This window comes from Aspergillus campestris, assembly GCF_002847485.1.
Source record: "Aspergillus campestris IBT 28561 chromosome Unknown P168scaffold_5, whole genome shotgun sequence".
NCBI classification, from domain to species: Eukaryota; Fungi; Ascomycota; class Eurotiomycetes; order Eurotiales; family Aspergillaceae; genus Aspergillus; species Aspergillus campestris.
The window spans coordinates 213,508-237,772 of NW_020194340.1; the positions used below are offsets into that span (position 1 = coordinate 213,508).

General features: G+C 50.5%; 7 protein-coding genes across 7 annotated transcripts; 3 read left to right on the top strand and 4 right to left on the bottom strand.

The window, feature by feature from the left end:
* Positions 1–1,908: 1,908 nt before the first annotated feature.
* On the bottom strand, positions 1,909–2,628 carry P168DRAFT_281051 (uncharacterized protein; the record flags this gene model as incomplete). The annotated part of the gene is made up of 1 exon (XM_024835903.1): positions 1,909–2,628. One exon carries the CDS (start codon positions 2,626–2,628, stop codon positions 1,909–1,911), a length of 720 nt encoding a protein of 239 aa, XP_024693265.1.
* A 2,130-nt stretch (positions 2,629–4,758) lies between these two features.
* P168DRAFT_234662 (GH92 family glycosyl hydrolase) lies at positions 4,759–7,328 on the top strand (the record flags this gene model as incomplete). The annotated part of the gene is made up of 2 exons (XM_024833426.1): positions 4,759–5,409; positions 5,457–7,328. The coding sequence occupies 2 exons, from the start codon at positions 4,759–4,761 to the stop codon at positions 7,326–7,328; spliced, it is 2,523 nt and encodes an 840-aa protein (XP_024693266.1).
* Positions 7,329–8,195: 867 nt separating this feature from the next.
* P168DRAFT_296453 (polysaccharide lyase family 1 protein) lies at positions 8,196–9,724 on the top strand (the record flags this gene model as incomplete). Its single annotated transcript, XM_024838114.1, has 3 exons — positions 8,196–8,817; positions 8,882–8,966; positions 9,022–9,724. 3 exons carry the CDS (start codon positions 8,196–8,198, stop codon positions 9,722–9,724), a joined length of 1,410 nt encoding a protein of 469 aa, XP_024693267.1.
* Positions 9,725–11,709: 1,985 nt separating this feature from the next.
* P168DRAFT_251433 (Zn(II)2Cys6 transcription factor) lies at positions 11,710–14,158 on the top strand. The gene is made up of 5 exons (XM_024834268.1): positions 11,710–11,925; positions 12,021–12,384; positions 12,492–12,865; positions 12,913–13,047; positions 13,111–14,158. Exons 1-5 carry the CDS (start codon positions 11,797–11,799, stop codon positions 13,849–13,851), a joined length of 1,743 nt encoding a protein of 580 aa, XP_024693268.1. The 5' UTR covers positions 11,710–11,796; the 3' UTR covers positions 13,852–14,158.
* A 580-nt stretch (positions 14,159–14,738) lies between these two features.
* P168DRAFT_317724 (uncharacterized protein) lies at positions 14,739–15,707 on the bottom strand (the record flags this gene model as incomplete). The annotated part of the gene is made up of 2 exons (XM_024840135.1): positions 14,739–15,258; positions 15,322–15,707. The coding sequence occupies 2 exons, from the start codon at positions 15,705–15,707 to the stop codon at positions 14,739–14,741; spliced, it is 906 nt and encodes a 301-aa protein (XP_024693269.1).
* Positions 15,708–17,287: 1,580 nt separating this feature from the next.
* Positions 17,288–17,855, bottom strand: P168DRAFT_289557 (uncharacterized protein). Its single transcript, XM_024837029.1, has one exon. The coding sequence runs from the start codon at positions 17,661–17,663 to the stop codon at positions 17,466–17,468; it is 198 nt and encodes a 65-aa protein (XP_024693270.1). The 5' UTR covers positions 17,664–17,855; the 3' UTR covers positions 17,288–17,465.
* A 3,420-nt stretch (positions 17,856–21,275) lies between these two features.
* On the bottom strand, positions 21,276–24,178 carry P168DRAFT_251437 (Zn(II)2Cys6 transcription factor). The gene is made up of 2 exons (XM_024834269.1): positions 22,670–24,178; positions 21,276–22,620 (listed from the first exon to the last, which is right to left on the bottom strand). The coding sequence occupies exons 1-2, from the start codon at positions 23,917–23,919 to the stop codon at positions 21,351–21,353; spliced, it is 2,520 nt and encodes an 839-aa protein (XP_024693271.1). The 5' UTR covers positions 23,920–24,178; the 3' UTR covers positions 21,276–21,350.
* Between the last annotated feature and the right edge of the window lie 87 nt (positions 24,179–24,265).

The window sequence follows — 24,265 nt, forward strand, 5'->3', positions numbered from 1 at the left end:
CGAGGGCCTTCTTTTAAGCCTTGCTTTTTACTGTGGACATATGCGATGAGAAGAGGTCAGGAACGATGTATTTTCGATGATATACAGACTATGAAAAGGATTGTCAAAATACGAAATGGTCAAATGTGTGGGAAAAGGACTCTGCAGGTCAGCTGTTCGTTTAGCTAATTGTAGTCACTGTTCTTCCACAGGCCAATATTCTATGATAGCCTAATCAGTAAAGTAGTTGATTCACTACGAAACTAAAGCCAGCACAAGACACCAGACCCCACCAAAAACCGCAGTATGTGGTCCTAGATGTTTATAGATTTAATCTGCGTAGCCGAAGAACATATTCTTAAAAAACGCATCTCTAAATACTTTATAGCATGAGCAATCAAGGACGAGTTACATATCTTCAAAGTTATCTTCCGTGGCGTAATCGGGGATCTAGGTATTATAATCAAAGGAAGAAGTCAGGGGCTGTGACACACGACTTGACTTGATCCTCAAAAGTCGCATGGGCCACTGAGCGACAGCATGTTGGGGATATCAGTCAGGTTAAGCCCTATACCAAACATTGGTCAACGTTTTGGCGTATCAATTGAGACAACCTCCGGCGGCAGTGGCAGCTCTAGTCCTTCAGGAACCCTAACCGAATAATAACTTAGCCGCTTTGAGGCTTGACAAACTTATGATACCCTTATTTAGCGCCCCACCTGGTTCTAAAACATCATGTGTGTCCCTGGATGCGGCAAGTGTCCATCTCTAACCAAATCCCTCGTTCCCACCACAAGATATCTGTTAACGTAGAATGCTTGATGGCCATAGAGACCCCGAGCAGATTGTGAAACCCTATGACATTGTCATTATCACATTATGTCTAATTTTCAGGAGTACGGAGACGGAAGACTAGCGCTTGGTTTATGTTCTTTTTTCTGATCAGCTTTAATCTTACTAGGTAGGATTGGGGTTGCTCTATGAACAAGGCATTAGACACGGTTTACGCGGACAGCGCTTAGGGTGACATCAACTATAATAGTAACGCGGAGGGGCCTAGAGAATAAAGATAGCTTGAAAACCAGCCCCTCTTATATCATCAATATCGGAGGAAGCGCCGACATACCTAGTTGGGGAGGACCTAACCTGGAAGAGTGGCACGGAGAGGAAAGAACTGGGAGGGGGGGGGCGGGGCGGTGCTAATTTCGGTGCATTTAGGTATTCCTAGGAGGCTACTATAATAGGTGTTTTATTAGAATGCCGACCTAGGCCGATTCAAAACAATAGGCAATGTGACGATGCACGCAACAAATGGTATCACACTATTCCCTGGTCAAGTACGTCAGTTGCGTGATTGAGGGACAGAGAAATCCAATAACAACCAGTTATTTTCGCCCTGTGGCTGTCACCCGAACGGGGAGTGGGCCGGCCAAGCAACGGGTATGGCCTGCCGTGCATTAGAGCCAGCACTTAGGTAGTAAATTCTCTCTAGTTCGTGCCAAATAGGCTTTGATTATTGGTGGATGAGTCCACATGTTCCCATGTTTGTTTTTAGTCCGCCTTATTAACTTCAATCATTTCCTCAGTGAAGCCTGGTCCGCGGTTAACTGACCATTGACAGTATTGTTAAAAGAGCCTGTTGTAACATGGATAGAATATCCAGTGTTGCTCCTCTTCCTATTCGAAGAAATTGGGAAACGACCCACCTGATCATGTATGTGACATTTCGTCTAGATGAGATGGTGTGCAGGTACTTGAGAACCTCGATCCCTGGTATAGCAACCCCCCTTCCTGCCTCCCCCAGAGGAAATCCAGAGCAATATTTCGATGTTTTCTGGCATTCGGGTGCAAAATCAATACAGAATATAGTAGAAGAAATATATAATCAATGTATGATATGGTACAAGAGTCCCCAACCATGTAGCACTTTCATGTCTCACCACCGTGGGTATTTTTCCAAGAGCCAGCATAATGATGTGTCACCAATGCTGGGCCAGTGTCATTGGTATGGTAAGTATTCACTGATCGTGCAAATGAATATCCAGGTAGGATCAGAACGTCGCCAACCAATACTGGCTCCAGTATATTCGAAATGCTCTTCATGTCGACGCTTTCTTGGAGAGTTGATTCCAAACTCCGAAACACCCCACGGGTGAACCGTCTTGGGCCGGTAAAGTCCACCACATCTGGAAGGATAGCTGTAGTCAAGTCGGGAATGGCAACATTGTGCTCTTCCGTAAATCTGTAAATTGCGTCAAGTATGTCGTCGATCACCACCAACATATGCCGTGATCTCGGCTTCGCCATGATAGTCCAAGTCGCAAATTGGCGAACAATGCCTTCACCCCAACCGGCGTCAAATTCCCATCCGACAACAACATTGGCCTTGTCCTCGAGATCTTTGGGAACCCAGTCCTTTATGGGTGTATCTTCACAGGATACGTCGAGGTCGTTCCATATCCCACCTTCTGAGTACAGAAGGAGATAGCGGAGGAAATCGGCCTTGAGAATTGGTATAGGAAGAGCAAGATAAGTTTCGACTATTTCAGGACGAAATGCGAAATTTTCCTTGACATATAAGTCGCCTAATGTATCTGTCAAGATCTCGGATCGATGTGTAGGATTCTTCTGCAGGCAGTCGTCTATCATTTTTTTCGAATCTTGATTGACGCCCTTTAGACCAATCTTATACCAGATTCTCTCTGGTATCGTTCTTGATATTGGGAGCTCATGGTGTGTTAGATCTGCGCCTGTAATGTTGAGGGACGACCCAAGGTCTGTGGAGCGGAAATATAAAAAAATGAATGTGCTGAGGACAAATAATGAGCCTGCAATCAATAGTCTAGAGAAGGAGAGCGACCGATATAAGATTAGCATGATTTTGATTGCAATTCATAAACTGTGAGTGAATTTTGAGTATTTGGGGAGTGCAAGAATTTGGGTAGGAATAGATTCTCATATAATTGGAAGTGGTCGCTGTTTGCTAAGAAAGACTACTATCTTAGGCTCCTGCGCCCCATGAATCGTAGCGTTGGCGTCATTTCCTTGGTCTTTTGTTCCGCGCCTCTGAACTTTTGTTCAGTTCATTTAGTTATGTCGCTATTCCTCGTCATATGTCTTTTTCTTTATCAATTCTGACTTTTTGAAGCCACACATCTTATGCGTAACAGAACACGACGGTTTGATGCTGGTGAGCCTTGCCTTTAGCTGTTTCAGTTCCCATATGGAGAATCTAGTTTGCCTACTATAGTCCCCTATTTACGAAGAGATCGTGGGAGCGGGTGGCTTAGCGCAAGTCGGCCGGCAGGCTCTAATGATTAGCGTTGGGGCCCTGGTCAATTACAGGTTTGGATCCTGCTTCCCTCCTGGAATCAGCTACGCTGAAGGAATAGTTAGCTCACATAATGTAATCTGAAACAACTATCCATGACCATAGAATCGGATAGGTAAGTGAAGTCCTAAAACTTAATGGTATTGGATTTCCATCCTAGTCAATTGTTAAACTTCTCCGCAAGGCACACCCACTATGGCTTGGCCACATAGGGTATACTATATGATGATTTGTCCTCACATGATATATTTTGGCTACAAGAGACCCTATGGTCTACTTGGAGGACGGATAGCCATCATATCGGCTCTGGGTCGAATGATCTTGCAGTGGTATGCAAGCATCTACCTTTTGGTTATAAGCGCCATCGAGAAAAGCCCAATATATAGTTGGCCACCTCTCTTCTACGGCTATTAGCTCTTCTATCTTCGTGGCGACAGTAAACGACCAACGGCAATACTAACAACATGCCCTGTTCTCTCTTACTCTCGACATATATGAAAACACCTTCAATTTCATCCTCTGTGCGGACTACACCTATCTTATAACTCGCATGCTCCAGTGTTAATTTACAATACTTGTCACCTAGTCAGAGCCATATCTCTTGGCTGCTAATTCCAGTCTCATACCGACGGGTCTCAAGGTCGTTTGTCGATAATACTCATCATACCCCAGGATCAATATTCTCGACATATCATTGGCATCTATGCTCAAGAAAATTCGTTAGGGTGACACTGTTGGGTCACGCGGCAACCCACCACTCAAATTTCTGACAAGTGTTCAACCACGCTGGCTTAGGGCTAAGTATGGGAGCTTTCATGCCAAATTTGTTTGTGGATACCAAACTTTCCAAAAGTCCGTCAAGATAACGGGAGAAACACAGATCCATATCTTTCCGTCATGAAATTGTATAACCTTCATCAATACACCTGGTTGACGCAGGGTAGGTAAGTCGGTGAGCGATGACCCTTGCATGGGTCATGAAGTCTACCATCAGCCCCTGTGCGTAAGGTGTTCTACTACATCTAAGGGAAGGATTTTTCTATGAATTGGCACGATGAGCCTGTTGTTCTACATTTTGATGCCTGGGTCACTACATTTGAGGCCTTTCATTCTCGAGGTCAAAACATTAGGCCTTGAGTAGGTCTGGTTCATTTCTACCCGCATCCTATCATATACCAATCCCGCCAGCAGTTATCCCCCATCACCTGCCTGCGGTGCCATGTTGCCCTAACACTAATAGGATATATGCGATCGTAATCACTATAGTTATGAACAAGTCAATCTACAGTGTCGGTGCAACAGCGATGAGTCATCAACCCCGCAAATGCGGAGGATCATCCGATGGACAAGAAACCATCACAACACCACAACCCTGTTGCCATCACGGCAATACCACCTGTGTCAAGGAGCATGCCTTGCCCTAGTTTGCACTATTTTCATAATACACAATGTATTACGCACACAGTAGCAATGCCATCCTCGCTACCCTCCTAACCCTCGCGACCCCCCTCTCCTCACATCCATCCCCAACCCCAAAACAGGCCTCGTACCATGCTCCTAGCATCCTAGACCACGTCAACCCTCGAATTGGAACGTATGGGGTTACCCCCAACGGCAACGGGGGTATGATCCCCTCTGTGGCGCCCCCGTTCGCCATGACGCGATGGACGCCGCAGACACGCGAGAACTTTATCTCGCAGGTGCCGTACGGGGATTCAGATCGTCTGATGCACGGGTTCCAAGCTACTCACCAACCGGCTATTTGGATGGGGGAGGCAGGACAGGTTGTGCTGATGCCTGGTCTTGGGGATGTGCGCCCGCTGTTTGAGGATCGTGGTCTGATATTCAAAAAAGACGATGAGGTGTCTACACCTTATGTCTATGAGGTTGAGTTGGATGCTACGCCAAGGCTAGGGAGAGACTGGAATGCAACTGCGGAGGCGGTAGGCGATGGGCCTGACCCAGGCGGTGTTGGAAAAGTCCCGGAGGAAGTGAAGGACGGGGCTAATGGGCGGGTAAGGAGACAGCATCAGGCTGCTATGCAAGGAGATAATGCAGATGACGACACTGAAGATTCCAGCAATGGGGATACAATCCAGGTGAGTACTTTACCTGATCACGAAGTCCGCCTCTGACAAGATACTAGGCGGCCATGTCCGCCGACGCACATACGGGCTATCTTCGCTTCACCTTCAACACCCGTGACCATGCCCAGCCCTACATCTTCATCCAAGCCAACCGCCGCAACTGGACCGGCGAGGTACACATCGATCCCGACGCGCGCGAGATCTCAGGCTACAATCCCGAGCGTCAAGACTACGGACTCGGCCCAGATAAAGCTGCGTCTTTTCGAGGCTACTTCGTCGCCCGTTTCTCGCAGCCGTTTGCATCCTACGGCACAAGCGCGGGAAACATTACACATGACGGCGCGAATCACCACAAAGGCAATTTCAGCGGCGCATACGCTCGGTTCGCGCCATCTACAAAAACCGTAGAAGTCCGGATCGGCGTCTCCTACGTAAGCATTGACCAAGCGCGCACGAATCTCGACCTCGAGATTCCAGACTCCCAGTCCTTTGAGCGGACTGTCGAACGCGTCAAAGCCGCATGGCTCGACAAACTCGGTCGCATACGTATATCAGGAGTCAACCGCACAGACGCGGACCACGACCCGCGCACAATCTTCTACACAGCCCTCTTCCACACCCTACAATACCCGAGTGACTTCTCCGAGCCTCTCCCACCACCATCCAAAAACCGCACCTACTACTCAGGATACACCGACAGTATCCACATAGCCCCAGACTCCTACTACCAATCATGGTCAATATGGGACACCTACCGCGCAGAACACGCACTGCTCACACTGCTCGCCCCAGAACGCGTAAACAGCATGATGCGTTCCCTGCTCCAGATCTTCACATGGAGCGGCCGACTCCCGATATGGGCCAACATCGTCGAAACCAATATCATGATAGCGACACATGTAGACGCTGTCTTGGCTAATGCCCTCACCCGAGGTTTTCGCGGCTTCAATACCACTCTGGCATGGCAAGCCGTTCGAAAAGACGCGTTTGTTCCCCCTCAAGACGACACATCCTTGCTTTACTACGACCGCCAGCCCAATACGTCCTACGAGGCCCGCGCGGGCCTTACTTCTTACGCGAAGAAAGGCTGGGTGTCGAACGACAGGTGGGCGGAGTCTGCTAGTCGCACGCTGGATTATGCGTTTGACGACTACGCGTGTGTTATCGTCGGTGAGCATGGCTCCGGCGCTGACGAAGGCGAGCTCGAAGAGTTACGCGCGCGGAGCAAAAACTACGTCCATATCTGGAACAATGAAACGCAGTTTATGCGCGCGCGGAACGATAACGGATCCTGGGCTCGCCACGCGGACTGGGGCTGGACGGAGGGCGACTCCTGGGTGTACACCTTCGATGTGATGCACGATGTACCGGGTTTGGTTCGGCTCTTCGGCGACAGGGAGGCGCTGCTGGGGAAGCTGGACGAGCATTTCGAGGACGGACATAACGACCACACTAACGAGCCCAGTCACCATGTGCCGTACCTTTATTCTGGGCTTGGGGCGCCAAATCGGGCGGCGGACAAGATTCGGGCGATCGCGTGGGAGAACTACAATGCGACCAGTGGGGGGCTGAGTGGGAACGAAGATCTGGGCCAGATGAGCGCGTGGTATGTCTTCTCGGCACTGGGGTTCTACCCTGTTGACCCCGCTGGGGATGAATATGTGGTTGGGTCGCCCTTCTTCGAAAGCATCAAGATCATGTGGCCGGATGGGGTTGCGACAGGGGGTGATATTGCCGGCGGAGACACGGATAGAGTTTTGCATATTACTGCGCCTGGGGCTCCGTCGATGCCGTATGTGAAGCGTTTAAGGCTGGATGGGAAGGAGGTCGCCGTGCCTATCCTGAATCACAGGGATATTGTGCGGGCGGAGCGCATTGAGTTTGAGATGAGTGATACACCGAATTCATGGGGGACGAACCACGTGTGGTGATGTCTTCGCACTGCAAATTATCCCTTCCATGATATATCTCGGGTCCGATCCATGTCCAGTCGGTCACTCCGTGTCTGAGAGCACGGATGTGGATATTCCCCCAGCGTCGGTCTGGACTGTGGCTTGTGGAAAGGATCTTGGCTATCCGATAATTTCCCTCCTGTCAGAGGTATTAATAGCGGACATGAGCCAAAGGCAGCCTTAATGCAGGATATCATAATACCTATCCTGAATCGTCTGGTGGAGCTGCTGGGCGAATTATGGGCTCCCGCTTGCATCGGCTTGTCGATCATTACCTGATGCTTTCCGCTCCCTAGCCCAAGTCTGAGACACCGGCACAACGGACGTCTCTGGCTCGAATAACAAGGATCGACAAGGTCCTTGTCTCATGTCTCAGTATGACCTTCCATCAATCAAAAGCACTCTCGATATTGTACCCAAGAGGGAGCTAAACTCATGATCGACAAGGATAAACTACGCAGTAGGCAAAACATGGCTGAATAAAACGTGCCAAGCCGCACCACACCGTTTCACCATACGATTGTCCCCATCACCCTGCGACAACCTCCGATGGGGAGGGCATTGCACATAGTCGACTCTCGGGGCACTTATGCAAATTAGCCATTTATTTTGGGACCGACGACCCATGGAGTATATAATTACCAGGGCTTTCTGCGCTCGCCGCAGTTGCAGACAAGGCATTTGTTTCTCAATCTTGTCCACTCCGTTCTTTCATTTGCATACTTTCCATTCTTTTTTTCAAAGACTGCTGGTTCAGTCAAAATTGGTCAGCGTCACAAGTCTGCCGATCGTTCCGTTCTTTTTCAATCTTTCTTACCCCTAGTGCCTTGAAGACCGTGTGTCATTATGGCGTTCTTGCTGGCTCTCGTCGCTGGAACTTCATTGTTCGGCGCCTCAGTGCAGGCTGCTCAAGGAGTCAGTGGTACGCCTTTCGGCTTTGCCAACCAAGCCACCGGCGGTGGCGATGCTGTGCCCGCGGCACCGAGCGACATCGCCGAGTTGAAGGAGTGGCTGTCCGATAGCACTCCGCGTGTGATCCTTATCGACAAGGAGTTCGATTTTATTGACAGCGAAGATACCTGCACAGACTGCGAATGCTGCATTCCCGAGTCCAACACTTGCGGCGATAAGGGTCAGAATGCCATCAAGACCGAGGGATCCGACTGGTGCGGTAGCTATCCGAGCATCAAGTGCACATATGATAACGCCGGTTTGGCAGGCATGGAGGTTGCCTCGGACAAGTCGATTGTGGGTGTGGGCAGCGAGGGTGTGCTGAAGGGCAAGGGTCTGCGTCTGGTCAATGGCGCCGAAAACGTCATCATCCAGAACATCCACATCACGAACCTGAACCCTCAGTATATCTGGGGCGGCGACGCCATCTCGCTGGATGGCACTGACAACATCTGGATTGATCACGTCAAGGTGTCCCTGGTTGGTCGCCAGATGTTCGTGTCTGGTTTCGAGTCCAGTATGTATTGCCCATGCTTACAAGCCTTATAGTTTTGAAGAGTGCTAATCCGGTGAACCCACAGGCGGCAGCGTGACTATCTCTAACAGCGAATTCGACGGCCAAACCGAGTGGTCATCTTCGTGCGACGGCAACCATTACTGGACAGTGTAAGCTTCTATACCTCTGGCTTATCTTGGTTATCATGGCTTACATTCGCAACAGGCTTGGTCTTGGAAAGGGAGACAAGGTCACCTTTGCCAACAACTTCATCCACCACACCTCCGGCCGCTCCCCCAAGCTCGAGTACGACAGCCACTGGCATGCTTACAACAACTACTGGTCCAGCAACACCGGCCACGCCTTCGACGTCGGCGAGGGTGCCAACGTTCTCATTGAGGGCAACGTCTTCGAAGAGGTCAACACTCCCTTCCAGGATGAGAGCAAGCCGGGCGCCAGCTTTGCTGTCGGTTCGAGCGAACAGTTATCTGCCTGCGAGTCTGCTCTGGGTCGGGCTTGTGTTGCCAACATCCTCACTCAGTCAGGCGAGCTGTCTGCCAGTGATGACTCTGTTCTCTCCAACTGGCCATCCGGCGAGGGTGAGATCACCGTTGCCGATGTCAGCGAGGTGAAGTCGCTGGTCATGGCCAATGCTGGCGTTGGAAAGCTGGCATCGTCGGCCAATCTTGGCAAGCGCGTTCTCCCCCCGGGCGGTCCGAACTTTCTTCCTCCCTCGGAGGGTGGCCTGGGAGCTGACGGATTCCCCGTTCCGCCAACCCCAACCTGGACTACCATCACCAGGACCCCCACTCCCACGCCTACCAGAACTCCTACTCCCACCCGCACCCCGACCCCTACCAGCATGCCCACCCCCTCTGGCAAGCCCACCTCAGGAGCGCTGCCCGGTTTCAGCTGGGTTGGTTGGTAAAGGAAGTTGGAATATTGTGATCAGTTCTCTCTTTTCCACTGCACATTCTTCCTATTGATGACTTGTCCATGGTCGGGAATCATATCTGATGTATACATGTTCAATTTTTCCCGTGGCACATTTCTAGCCTGTTAATACTTCCATTTGATAAGTATCGCTTCCTGAGCAAGATTTTGAGTTGTCAGAAACTCACTATATATAATAATCTACTCCGGGTGAATATTGAGTGATGTGAAGTCGAGCCTCTAAATCAGGGGTTATTCTGTCGTAGTCCTTAAAGAATATATATCAGTGCAACCGAACGATCTCGGACGTACTAGATAACAAAGCATGCCGAATTGATAGAGCTGCCATGTACGCGCGATGCTGTTGTTTAATAGAGAGAATAATAGGAACAAAAGAGAAAAAGAGAGGCAAGTTGTAGACTGAAATGGGAGATGATAGCCTGTCCAGGAGATCCCAGGCAGGTGACCACCCCGTGATCACAGATCAACCTACTTCGACCTCCATCTTTCTTCCACTCACTTCAATAACCCGTTATAAACTTACAACTCGGACCTTGCCCTTCCCGTCGTTATTTCCTTGTCTTCATTTCGTTCTTTTTTGTCCACCATGTACATCCGCCAATCTTCCAAGGGGACCGACGCATAGAGCGTTAGGCAATGAGTAACCCATACTAACGTTGAACTACGCGATCCTTTTCCCAAAGCCCCCCCCCCCCCCCATACCACTCAGTCTCTCAGCCATATGTTTTCTTCTGTAAGCCTCGTGGAATGGGGGATCTCCTTCCGGGCGGACCATTGGGCGATCCGCCAATTCAAGGTGCAGCAGCCACATTTTGACAAACGGCGCATAACCCAATCACAGCCCTGGGGTCGATCGGGCTCAGCTCGAACTAACATTGAAGCGGCTGTATTTAGACACCGTTACATCCCGTTGGACTATTGTGGGGCATTTAATGCACTGGACCGAGGAACTTGCTGGTGCTGACGGAAGACTGGATGGCATGTGGTTCTTCTTGTACGCGTCCATTATTGGGATAAACACGCTCACGCTGGCCACGCGGCTCTCTATAAGGAGAGAGCTTTTTGGTTGCCCTACACTGACGAAAGTCAGGGTCTCTCCTATCTCTCAGGCGTGGTTACTAGTGGAGCTGATCACCTTCTACCGAGTTGCAAGGGTAGGACTCTCATACCGCCATTTGCGACGATCTCACGCCCGACCTGGCAAAGGGGTTCGTAGATCCCTGCAAGCTCCCAACCAGGCGAGGCGAGGGGACAACAGTCTTACGATGCCCTTCGAAAACACACCTTTTTGATCCTTCAATCTCAGCTGGCAGCAGAAAAGCGTGATCGAATGACAGGAGTTTATGGGTCTTTATTCCGGCATGTGGATTTTCACCCTTGTGCAAGACCATCCAGTGGTTGGTCCGCGGACGAGACAGATGACGCTTTGACAGGCACCGGCCTCGACCTTGGCGAGACAGAGAGTGGGCTCGTTTGACCTATCACAAGTGGGTCCCACATTCCCCACGACCTAGCGATCTGCCGGAGGACTCTGTGCGGCTGGCCCCTGTCATGCGCTTTGAGAATTCATAGAACGGGCAGCGGTCAGACCAGCGGGACAGGTGGTAGGGCTCATCTAGAATTCAGCCAATCTTTGGAGATCGAAATCTTCAAGCAGACAAGGGAGGGAAATTGCCGTTTTCATGGCCGCTGGATAGTCCAATCCTTTGGAGCCTTGGTGCAATCCCAACGACCATCTGTGGGTACTAGACAGTCACCAGCCGCCATGCATAACGGACTCGCAACTAGTGCGACCGGGGCCAAAAATTCTTTGTTTTTTCTTTGGTGCAACAGGCACCCGCTTCTGTCAGCTACATAGGCTCTGACTGGACACCCACAATAAACTTTGTGTGGCCACCGGTCGTGCTGCAGCTGGCTGTCAGCTTTAGGATTATTATTATCCTTCTTTCCTAACATTTGGCACTAGTCTCAAAACCCCCCTCACCCAAGTAACCTCTCCTTCACGTCCTTAACCCCCTCCAAAGTTATCAGCGAACAACACCGAGAATGAGCGATCACCAAGATGCGGACCCTCCACACAAAGATCCGCCAGGTATCACTGCAGCTAAGCCTGGTACACGAAAGAAAATTCGACCCACATATTCATGTTTAAATTGTCACAAACGCAAAGTCAAGGTACTTTACCCACTACCCGCGCGGGTGCCATCACGACCGTCCGCTTGGGCGCATTCCTGGATCGAACTACGCATTGACGCTGCGATTCTTTATAGTGCGACCGAGTCAAGCCATGCGGAGCATGTTGTCTACGGGGAACACCCTCCGAATGCGAATATGGCACCAGCAAGCGGGACCGCCATTATATCCAGCAATCCACACTGATCGAAAACCTAGTGGAAACTTGCGAGTCCTTGAAAGAGCAGCTCGCGGAGGCCCGAAAGCTTGCCAACCTCCCGCCAATTAAATATGAGGATGTCGCGTCGGGGGAACGCTCGATCTATCAGATTAAGCGGATCGATGAGGAGAAGGCTCTGGAAGGTGACGACGACCTTGCAGACAACCATACGAGCCGCCAGGAACAAAGTTCTTCGGATACAACACCCGATGTTGAGACTTCCGTCGAGCTATCAAGACAAAGTAGGTGGTGTCCTCATCATCAACGTGCCTCCTTCGGTTCCAACATGTCATCTTATCTTGTCATGCGTCCTCTCCTGGCAGAATGATTTTCAGCTGACACGTTGTAGCCAAGGAGTCTTCCCCACCGATGTTGAAAGAAAAGAAACATTTGGTTGACCCAACGCTGGCCGGCTCGGTGATGGAATTATTTGTCGAGCGTCTGATAACTACCTTCAGTCCGGCAGATCACACCAAATATGGCGGAACCATCGCCCTGCGCGAAGCCTCAGAGATGCGAGTCTTTTCTCCCTTTCTATGTAATGCTTTTGAGGCAGCCTCCCTCACAGTCGCCGGCCGACGGAGTCAAAACCGAAGCATCGAGGTTGCGGGACATTCACGCTACGTCCGAACTCTGCGGCAGCTGCAAAAAGCCCTGTATGATCCGAAGGATAGCAAATCCACCGAAGTCCTCGTTGTAGTGTTGCTGGCAACCATTGTTGAGGTATGTGTCTCTATCGCTTTTCTCGCGTCCCTGCTAATACGGCCTAGGCATTCAAGCAAACGGCGAAAGACTCAATCTTTCGACATCAGGTGGGCGGTTTGGCACTACTTCGCAGTCGCACGCCATTCCGACATCGTTATGGACTCGAGCGATCGTTATTTGTGGACCTTCGTTTGTACTGGGTATGGATTCTTTGGCTGGGCTTTGTCTTCAAAAACCATGCAACTGACTGACCAAAAACACAGGTCACAGCTGCACTCGTCCAACGGCAGCCGACGTTTATGGCCTCGAAAGAATGGTTGACAGTTCCTTGGGCCGGGATTGCGCCCGCAAAGGACATCTTACATCGACTCTTAGACGTCGCAGTTGACATTCCAGAGTATCTATCTCGGGTCGATGAATTCTCAGCACGGTTACTGGCGGATGACATCCCGCCCGCAGACCTCGCAGTCAGTCAAAGCCAACTTTGGGAGCAAGCCTCGGAACTGCAAAACCGACTGCACGCCTGGAAGACTGTATACGCCGATACCTACCCACCGGGAACGCCGCTCGAGGATTTCGACAGTCCCTCCCCCGACGAATTCCCGGTTTTCCGCTGGCGCAACTCGCTTACGCTGCAGACCCTACCAGCAAAGATTCTCATCTTCCCTGACATCCTAATGGCCACCTCCCTCTGCTTCTACTGGGCCTTGAGCCTGGTTATCTCCGGCACCGATGGCGGGCTTATCAGCGTTCTTAGCCTGCAAGAGCGCTACCAGTTCGGGTGTAACATCTGCCGCAGCATGAAGTACTACATCCAAAACATCCCGGGGTGTCTCGTCTCGCGCATCATGTTCGTTCTGCGCGCCGCATTTGACAGCTTCGCCGACGGCATGGTTGAGAAGGAGTTCATGAGAGACTTATTCCAGCATATTGGGAAGCGGTTCAACTTTCCAGTGTTCACGAACGAGTGTACTTCTTCGTCGGTGCGAGCGGTGCCCGACTGACATCAGCCTTTCTTCTTCTATTTTTTTTTCTCTTTTCCAATTGGCTTTTTGCTTTTTTTAATTTCCTTCTATTCCCGTTCGAAGCGATCCACTTGCGGGCCCGGTCTGTGCTGTCCTTGGCGAATGCGGAGTTTTTTATCATTGGTGTATAAACCTTGATCTACCGTCCGAGGCGATCATCCCATTAATGTCCATTTTATTACCTACGTCACTAATCAGTGTTGTCACAATCGGTCTCTTGGTAGACTTTTGTGTATTATCTACTTGTACATAATTATATTTTCGGGTTATTATGCCATTATTCAAGTGATACCACGCGTTGATAATATATAGGTAGTGTTCCACTCGCCAGGAGAATAGACTATGTACAAGGAAAGCTATGATCTCAATTTCCGTTCCTCCAATTCTTCCTTTTATTTATCGATCGGTACCCGATCGTTTAGAACTTCCATGCCAAGCTGTCACCAGGACTAACTTGGCAATCAAACCAGCATGATAAGTCTCCAAACCCACACGCTCAATCTTAGTCGTCGATCACGAGTGTCCTGGCGCCGTGAAGATTGAGTGTACCGACTGTCTCGGACGCAGCGACCAGGGACTCGACCAGTCTACCGCGGTGTGTATGCCCAAGCATGCGGTAGAAGTCTAGCGGCGACCCGTAGGTCATCAACCAGGGAAGCAGGCGGAAACTTCCCGCGATGAGTGAGGCTTGACAGTCTACCACTCTTGGACGATGAACCTCAGTTTGTCTGTTGGGTTGGAAGTCTGCACAGCGTAGTAGACGACAAGCTGTCATCGATTTCCATATTCCTCGGGGAACAGTAGTCTCGACCGAGATAATTGCATCGGCGTAAATCGGTAATACCCGAGGGTAGTGATGAACCAAATCAAGCACCAGATGTACGGGCATATCGCGGAACGTCGATCGTGAACCCCACCTCTGGATCAACAGGAAGCCAATTCGCAGTTAAACGGGTGCTTCCGTCCGGCATTTCGAGCAGATTATCATTGTTGTTGTTGGCATTACCATGAGACGGCAATAGCGGATGACCCAGAGACTGGGAATTAGAAAGCGAAGCAACAGCCACATCCGACATGGGAAACGGCTCCCCGGGGACACCGTAATAAATGTCGTCGTAGCCAGGGTACGAGAAATGGCTGGTATCGGGGGAGCTGCAGGGGTCGAGATCGTCAAAGGCGAGAAGAGGAGGCGGGGAGTGGTGTAGCGTTGTCTGTGAGTGCCCTTGTGCTGCGGCTGTGGGGCTACCCGCGCTGTTGTTGCTGCCGTCGATGTTGGGATTGGCGCCGGTGCTCATGAACAACGCACGCTCGGCAGCTAGCGGGGAGGCTGATTGAAGGAGGTCGTTTAAGCCCTGCTCGGTTGGGAAGGTGGGGAGGTCTGTGAATCTGTGGAATTGTTAGTGGGGGGTTCTTGGTGGCTTTTTCGTGGCCTGGCTGGCGGTTACGTACAGTGGCGGTGGTTGTTGATGATGGTATTTACCCGAGTCGGCACCCGCGACTCCCACCATCTCCTGTGTGGGAAATATCTTGCCCTCGTTTGATGGCAATTTCCCCATTCCGTTGTCCTGCGAGTTCAACAGTTGTAGCACGTCTAGGTCCAGCCCTGTCATCATGCCGTCGTAGAGAAATTGTTCTTCGCTCGGGAAGCCGGCTTCCAGATGGAGCGGGTTGTCGTTCATCGGGTCGGGGAAGTATCCGCTGGGGACAGCGTACGGTAGATGTGTGTAGTTCATGGTGTTGTTGGAGGTCTTAGGTCGCGAGAGTATTGCTTCCTGTATCAGGACAATATCATGGTAGCGCTGCTGGGAAGCGTCGATTTCCGCAATGCGACTCATGTAGTAGATTGCGCGAGAATGTGTATTGAGTCTACACAGAAAGAATGAATGAATGCAGCTCGACCAAATATGAATATGAAGGGAGACGGGTCTTAAATATAACATCTACCGAACAGACAACTCTCACCAGGAATTTTTCTGCACTCCGTCCAACCGAAGGGTAATATAATGACGATCCGAGCTGCAGCTCCAAATTAAGCCAACCCATCGCCCAAAGCATCACATACTCCGAGTGGAGAGTTCAGATGGGTCGGCAAATGTCCTAGTGAGACATCTACCGATCAGATGATACTGGTGTTTTACCTTGTCGGGCGGTTATTTCCGCAACGAACTTTTAAGCCTGGCCTATACGAGCATCCTTCGCGCCATGTGGAGAAGCTCGCTAATTTAACCGAACCCCGGATTTTGCCAACACCCTCGTCTGCTCTCTAGGCCTGAGGCCCGTGGGCGATCAGAAATTAACCGACACCAGCGACTCGGCCCGATCGACATTGTCGGCCACAAGCATCTTGTCCACATTAATCTCCAGCTTGATCAAGTGGTGGCAAAGCCGCATCTGGTCATTGTGATAGACATCAGCTAATTAATAAGGGATTATTGTGCACGGGGATGAATACTGAACGTGGTGATCGCCTATATAGGTCAAACCAAGCTAGTCGACTGACACGTTGCCATCGCATGCCCGGCATGGTTGGGACAGGTACTGGTCTCTCAGGTACACCAGTACACGTTGATGAACCCCATTACAGCCTAGTAGTGTCGGCAATTTTTTGATCAGCTCTACCGGCATGGGATCCGGGGTCATCGGGATCGAACTCCGTGGGGAAGCTGCTTGACTAGGACTAAGCGCGGTGGAGTGGGATATACCGTTCAACTTTATTCTGATCAATGGATATATACAAGGTACCTGGATGCGTTTCAACCGGGTAGGTTTGTCAAGGTTATGTCATGACACCGCTGATTTGGAGCGTTGATTTTATCCTCTATGAGCCTTTTGCAATTTCCACTTCCCAAGGTACACTTTCTTGTCACCCGGCTGGGTTCCACTACTGATTTACCCTCCGGTGGGTCTATACAAGGCCTCCCAGCCCTGTGTTGAGACTTCGACCTTCGCTACTGTCTATCCACTCGCTATGGCTTAGCCAGTTGCTCTGATATCTACTTCTCGAAAGGCCCTAGTAATCATGGATCAGTGAGACATGATCAACCAACACGTCAGCACAGAGTTTTCTCCGCAAATTGTATTTGACTCTTGCAGCTATATGCAGTTTTCATAATATCAAGGATGATCAAGATCATCAATATTCTGACCGTTGCCACCATAGCCCCCACAGTAACTCCACTCTTCTGGCCCGTCGACAGGACCTAGGAGATTGCGATCGGGAGATTTGCCACGCTCGATGTCTAGTGTAACTTCACGTCTTCCCAGGATGAAGCATGATCGACGGAGTGGCAACGGAACCACAAGCCCCGGTGTAGTCTTTTTCAGAGATCCTTCTCTGATTAAGTGCTCCGATGCCTGGAAACTGTCCATTATATTCCACTACGTGCTGCTTTGACAGCTAAGTACAGCTTTATATGTGTCGTAGGAGGCAGGGGCCACTCCATAAACTACAATGCTTTGGTTGGTGTAGGTAGTTGTGATATTCGCTTTTTGCATAAGAATGTCAGCTGAATCAGGTCAGCGATTCAAGGTCGTCTTTCCGCAGAACTAGCTTAATGACCATGATCCAGCTTGTCGCCATTACATAGGGCACATCACAGCGCTTGCATGGTCTTGTTTCCCATGATGCCGACGACAATAGCTGCTCCTGCGACCCACCAACCGGCTATTGCAAACGCTCCCTCGACATCACCCTTGAAGACCGCCCAGAATATTGCAAACAACAAACTTGGAAGAAAGACCCCGAAACCGACGATACACCATATTTTGGACTCATCCCAGCCTTCCGTCATGTAGATTCCCCATGCTTCCCTCGGCGGGCCACCCCTCGGCTTGAGTTCTCCGTGGGCCCTTTTGACCAACTTCCAATCTGTCGGGGCGACGAAACATACATCACCAGAAGCTTTGATCCAAGAGGCGGCGATAGCTCGGCCGGTACTGGGCAGTATTCATGTTCTGGGCTTGGGTTGGCAAGGTCAACTGGCGGTATGCAATTGCAAGGTTTCCCAGTTTCACAATTTGTTCGTGATCTCATACATCTATATGGTCATTCTCCAGATAGATAAACTTCTAAGCAAAGTATCAAATCAGTCCTGCACCATAATACCCACTCTTGGATATCTGGTGTGACATACCTCAGCTCCGCCATCCATTACGCAAGAAATCTCAGTTTGAACTGAGGCTGGATCCTGGTCGCTGTCGAAAAGACTCGATATGTGAGAGAGTATAGAGCCGTGCTGCCCTCGAAGGACTGTTTACTTTTCCTGTCATATGTTGATGCATCCAGGCGCTCTTTCAAGACTTATAGGACATGAGCCAAGAATATATGAACTGCCAATAAGCATTCTGTAGGAGAGTGCCCTCCAGAATAGCTGACATGTTGGCTGATTACATGTCTCACTCTTCCATATATGTAGAGGAGAGGAGAGGAGAGAAGAGAGAAGAAAGGAAGTTCAGACTGCTTAAATCATACTGAAGATAACAAAGTCACAGTAAGTATCTAATAGGGTTAGAGGGTATTGTATACAGTGACTAAATGATCAGTATATATTCAAAATCAGGTTATAGTCTAGCTAGTGAGTGATAAGTATAAGAAAGCAATGTTTTCACAACCAACTAATGGAAAAGCTAGATAGCAAGACAACATGTGACTGTATCAGATCTGGTAAAGGGTTGTAAGCTGAGTAAAATAACTCTTATATAGCTAGTATGGCTTACAATTATCTGTAATTATATCATGCCTAGTAGTAATAGCTGGGACTACCGGCAATTACTATACACTCGCAGACAATCTCTTGCAACCTTTGACAGTGGCCCACTATGTAGAAATATGAAAGAAAATAAATAAGACACCCAGTATAAACAATAACCTGTTTTCTTGCTAACTAAATAAAGCTGAATCTATGCTATAGGATGCAGGCTACCCCAAAAGGCTTAGTGATTTAGCTATCGTAGGTAGTTGCATCGCTCGCCTTTGCATGATAGTGTCAACTGAATCAGGCCAGCCTCTGAATCTCATCTTTCCCTGCGAAGGCTGATGCCAATACAACCATGCTCAAGCTTACCTAAATAACAATGATCATAATCTAGATTGACATCATCAGATAGGGTGAATGATCTTAGCCAATGCACCAAGAAACCAAACAGCAGTTTGGCAGGGCTTGACCTGACTGATATCCTCAAAGAATCATCTGGCTTGCAAATCCCTTGTTTCCATGATACCCACGATAATCGCGGTTCCTGTCACCCACCAGCTCGCGATTGCGAACGCGCCAGGGAAAGTATCCTCGAAAACTGACCATAATATTGCAAACGACAAACTGGGAAGGAAGAACCCTAGACCGACAATGTACCATATCTTCGTGTTGTCCCAGCCTGCCCCGGAGTGTATTCCCCATGCTTTTGGCGATGGGCTACACCCCGGCTTCAGTTTCCCAAAAGCTCGTTCTGGAATTTGCTGGAGACTTGATGTAGTATCGGAAATCGTGACCTCGAAGCGGCCCCTGACATTGCCGCCGCTGGTATCGTGAAACTCGCTGACAGTATCACTGGGATTGGAAGGTATGAGATGAGGCTGAATCATGCTCACGGTTGAAGATACCGGAGATGTCAAAGACAACATTATCGCTGATCCCCTAAGGGTCATCTTTCTCGTTATAAATTAATGTATTCAGGCGTTCTTGCAAGGCTTGTAAGGCACCCAGCACCTTCTCAAAATAGTCGTCATAGAGCCACTTTCCGCTTGCCTTTGTCAAGCAAATTGATTAGTATTCAAGTTTTGCATAAGGGGATCATTAGGAAAATACCCACATTCTTCGACCAGATAACCTCATAGCCTGGTGGTTTGGCTTCTTTTTTGACACCCAGACCAATGATGATTGTCTCTGCTATCCGAGAAATCCTCTTTGGTACACTCAGATAGGCCCTAGTCGCGGGGCGAGAAAGGCCTTCGGCGTTGTTCTGGCTTGCAGTCTCCATGTCGATCTGGTGATTTTGTTTTGGTGAATAAGTATATATCGAAGGTCTTCAAACAGATTATATAGGCGTTGGTCTCCTGGAGGGATTTCCTTTCATTGTTTAGAAGTGCAGAACGGTGGGTTTCATCTTCTGCTCCGACTCTTTTTCATGATGGTCGACAAGTCCGTTTTTCTTTGTATTGTCTGCTCCATCCGAGTCTTCATCGCTAGGTTCAAAATAAACCTTTGATTTTATATCCCCTTCTTTGTCTGAGGACGAGGTCAATGACTCTTTGATCGAACTAGATGGTATGGTGCCGAGAGTTCAAGCACTGGTTTGAGTCTGAGTTGTACTTTGTCGCGATATAAGATAGTATATCAAAGGGTACCCACAGAGCTCAGAAGTGTCTCGATATCTTTTGTAGCCGAGTGGTAGTCTTTTCCACATACTTTACAAAACCACAAAGCCCGCTTTCCCAGAAACAGAGCTGGCCAGTGCAAGATGGGATGCCTCTGCAGGTCAATCCAATAGTATACTCACTGTGATCAAGAATTGGATTCGCCGGCTGGTTCTTTATTATCACAGTATAACGGATGTTTTATGGTCTAGATAGAAACAATAACGCTGTTGCAAAGATTCCGTTTCATGATAGTCTCACCGAGACCCCGCATGATCACTGTTTTGAAAGCTGTGATTGCAACCAGTGTAAGTCACTAAGTATGGTTCCTTTTCTCTATAGATTCCCTAGATCTTCACCGTATGTATGCTTATTGCTCAAATAACACCGGTAGATGAATCATACCGATCCCAAGCAAAATGCCGAACCATATCTATTTAACCGAGCGTTAAGACCCTTACGATACTGCATAAATTGAAACATCCACTTTATACTAAAACACACTGTCCCACTAATGAACCAACACGAACACAAGCCTAGACACGTCCTGGGGTATATTACCCCTCCTCATCTGAAGATACCTGGCAAGATATAACAGTTCGCCCCGATCAGCGAAAGCGGGGGAGCCCTACAAGGGTTGATCTTGGCAGGCAACAGGCGAGGTGTTTCAGTTCAGTAAAGTCACGAGCCACAAGGCTGTCAAACAGGCTTACATTTTATAAGCGAAGTTGGACAAGCAAAGGCTGATCTGAGGTTTAGTGGGGTAAAGGTAGATCGGATATCATCATCTGCCGATGTGCGGTTTAGTTTTGGTTTATGCAGGGTGATAGGAGGAGCATTTATGCCGCTAGCTCGTAGACAAATCGATCGGTGTGTCAGGTTCGGCGATCTGGACTATTTGGTCAATACACTATTTCTTGTTTTGGTCGTGCTGTGCTCGCTTGGGGTGTTAGTGCCTATCGTTTGGTGAATATACTACTTCTTGTTTTGGTCATGCTGTGCTCGCTTGGGTTGTTAGTGTCTATTATTTTCTCTGCCATGCATGAATAATCTCGGATTATGTTGATTATAATACACTATTATACAGGTTATACCGAGGCGGTATATGCAGTCCAGCAGAGGAACGTCAAAGCGCCAGCCCCGTCCCCTTTCGCGTCCAGCGATACAAAGCAAGAACAGCCTTGCGGCGATGGCGAATCTCGCTGTGGTTGACAGGCCGACCGCGCGCCTGGGCGACGGCACTGCGCATGACTTGACGGAAATTGCGCTGGTACTCTGTGTTGAGCGTGACGACGCATGATTCAGTAGCGCGGATCATGACCTCGCATGCGTTGAGGATGCCCTCGCCTGCTTCCTTTTGGAGACGCTCGACGATTAAAAGGAGGAGGAAGCTGCCTTGGAGGAGCTGGATGCCGAAGAAGTAAGGCATGAAGCTGATGTCTGGATCGTAGCGGAGGATTTGGTTGACGGAGTCGGCTGCGTCGAGCGCGTGCGAGATTGTAGAGGCGAAGGCTGGGGAGGAGGTCCAGAAGTCTTTGTCTTCGATTAGGGAGACGGGGTCCCATTTGCCGACGAGGAGGATGTGGAGGACGTGGACTAGGTATGAGGCGTAGGAGATGACGGTTTGCGTGTGCCAGGAGTAGGCCTGCGCCAGGGCCGGGTCGACCGCTGGGGCGTCTGGCTTGGATGTGGGGTATGTGGCGGGGAGTAAGGTTGAGGTATCGACTGTGGTGGCGGCGAAAGTGGTCAGGCTCGCTTTGTAGATCTCGAGCTGTCCCAGGACTTCGTTGAGATGCACGTCCCAGGCGTCTTTGCCGTGTAGGCGGACGCCGAGCATTGGGTGGTTGCGCGCTTGGTTGAGGTCGATCAGTTCTCCGGTGATTGTCATGAGGGGCAGGAAGAAGCCGAAGATCGAATGGTCGTGGCAGATGAAGTTGGGAAACACGCGACGTCTGTTTTTGACGCCCGAGAGGGCACACTGCGGTCCGTCTGGCTTGGGACTGTTGCTGTGGATGTTCCCCGCCTGCCATGAGCCTTCGTCCAGCGGCAGGAGGAGGTCCTCGCTCTCGGCGTCTAGCAGAGCCAGCGGTCGGTTATAACACAAAGCTAGATGGCGGTCCATTATGTATAGAAGCCACCACGCCCGACGGCGCTCCTCGCGGGATTCCTCCGTGATGGTCGCGCCGGAGGCAGTGGTGCGGTCGCACACGCAGTTGAGGCACGATCGGGCTGGGTTGGCATGATCGAAAAAGGGGCCGGTATCAACCCCGTCCCATCCTGACAGCGAGTAATCGACCGACGGGCTGGAATCCTCGGGGTGGTTGTCAACACTCGGCATGACATCAATCTCCTGGTTGAGCTTGAGTTCCCGAGCTAACGTGAAGGCCGCATGCCACCTAATCCCGTTAGTCTAATCGTCAAGAAGAAACGTTTGGTCGTACTCACCAGCGCATGCTGGCTGCCTTTTGTTCGCTCGAGGAGATGATCGATGCCACGTGAACGTAGGTAATTACATCGTCTAGCGACCCGGCGGGTCCAACCAAGCCCCAATCATCACCACGACCTTCGAACGAGTGATGCACGGTGGGAGGCGGGCCTTCCGGCGCCACTCCCGCAGCAGCACCCGGAGTACTCGTGCTATTCCCGGCCTGGTCTTTGAAGGAAACGTGAATCAACGGTCGGAGCAAATGGATCGTCAGCGCGCAGAGAAACTGGCATATTTTCTTGCGCTGGGGCGGGGAGATCGGTAGCGCAAAGGCCCGGTCGTCAAGCGCGGCCACCCAGAGCATACTCGCCAGGAGCGCTGGACTGCTCGCGCGATAATTGTCGCGAGTCAAAAAGGACGCCTTTCGTAGTACATAACAGTGTATATGGTGGCACACGGGGTGCATATAGGTCGAGAACGCGCTGGTAAAATACAGCTCGAGCAGGTCGAACACTAACCGCCGGGGCAGGTTCGCCTCCACGTAGGGCATGAGTGGCTGTAGCACAGGGTACTTGAGGGAGGTAGACTGCCCTCCCGCCGACTGACTCGTCTTTGATCGGTTCGAAGTGGGAGCGCCGCCGGCGGCCAGATCGACCCCATTCCACATCTCCAGCACCCGCTGCGGCACGTCGTCCAGAAGTCCCGAGGCCCTCAAATCCTCATACGCTCCAGGAGATACATGGGCCCCGGACAGCCATTCCTCCGTCACATTGCCACGCACCCTGGGCCGAGTAGAAGGCAGGGACGTGCTTGCCTGGGAACGTCGCTCATCGACGCTCTGAACAGACATGGTCACATCGTTCGTGACCGGCGAGCGATGATGGAAGCTAAGCTCCGGAGAGTTTACATTCGCTGCCGGTGTAGCCACCGCTTCGGCACCGACAACTGCCGGTACCCTGTCTTTTCTCATCGGGGCCGCGGAAGGCTCTGGAGGCGGCGCCTTTTCCAGTCTCGCGTCTGTCTCTGCTAGCTTCGGCCGTGCAATGCGTCCCCGCTTGCGACGTTCACGTGTAAACTGGCAGTGAACATCGCTTCGAAGGCAGCGAGAACACGGAAAAGCGCGATCGCATCTCACCCGTCGCGAGTGGCAGGAATCACAGGCAATTCGATTGCGCCTCCATCGTCGCTTGCCGACCGCGCTCGGAGAGTCGTCCGTGGGGCTTTCGGCAATAGCGCCGGCGGGTTCGTCCCCGGGCTGGGTTGGCTCCATTTCAGGTCGGCATTGGCAGGTCGCGGTGAAAAGAAAGGAGCAATAGGTAAGTATAATAGAAGAAGCGATACCAGCGAATGAGCGAGGCTAAGGAGCAGTATAGACGATATACGACGACCGATCAATGCGCCAGATCAACTGCGGGCCTAGAACCGTAGCAATTCGAGCCGTAGTCCGTGTCGCACGAGGGATGGCTGTGTTCGGCAGAGTCGTTTATCCGATGATGGACCAGGGTAGATGTCAGAAAATAGACCACAAGGCCGGACGTAAGGAAGGTAAGCACAGCGACAGCCAGGAGGGAATGACGAAAGATATATACGAGTTGTCCGATGGAGAAAGATTCAGG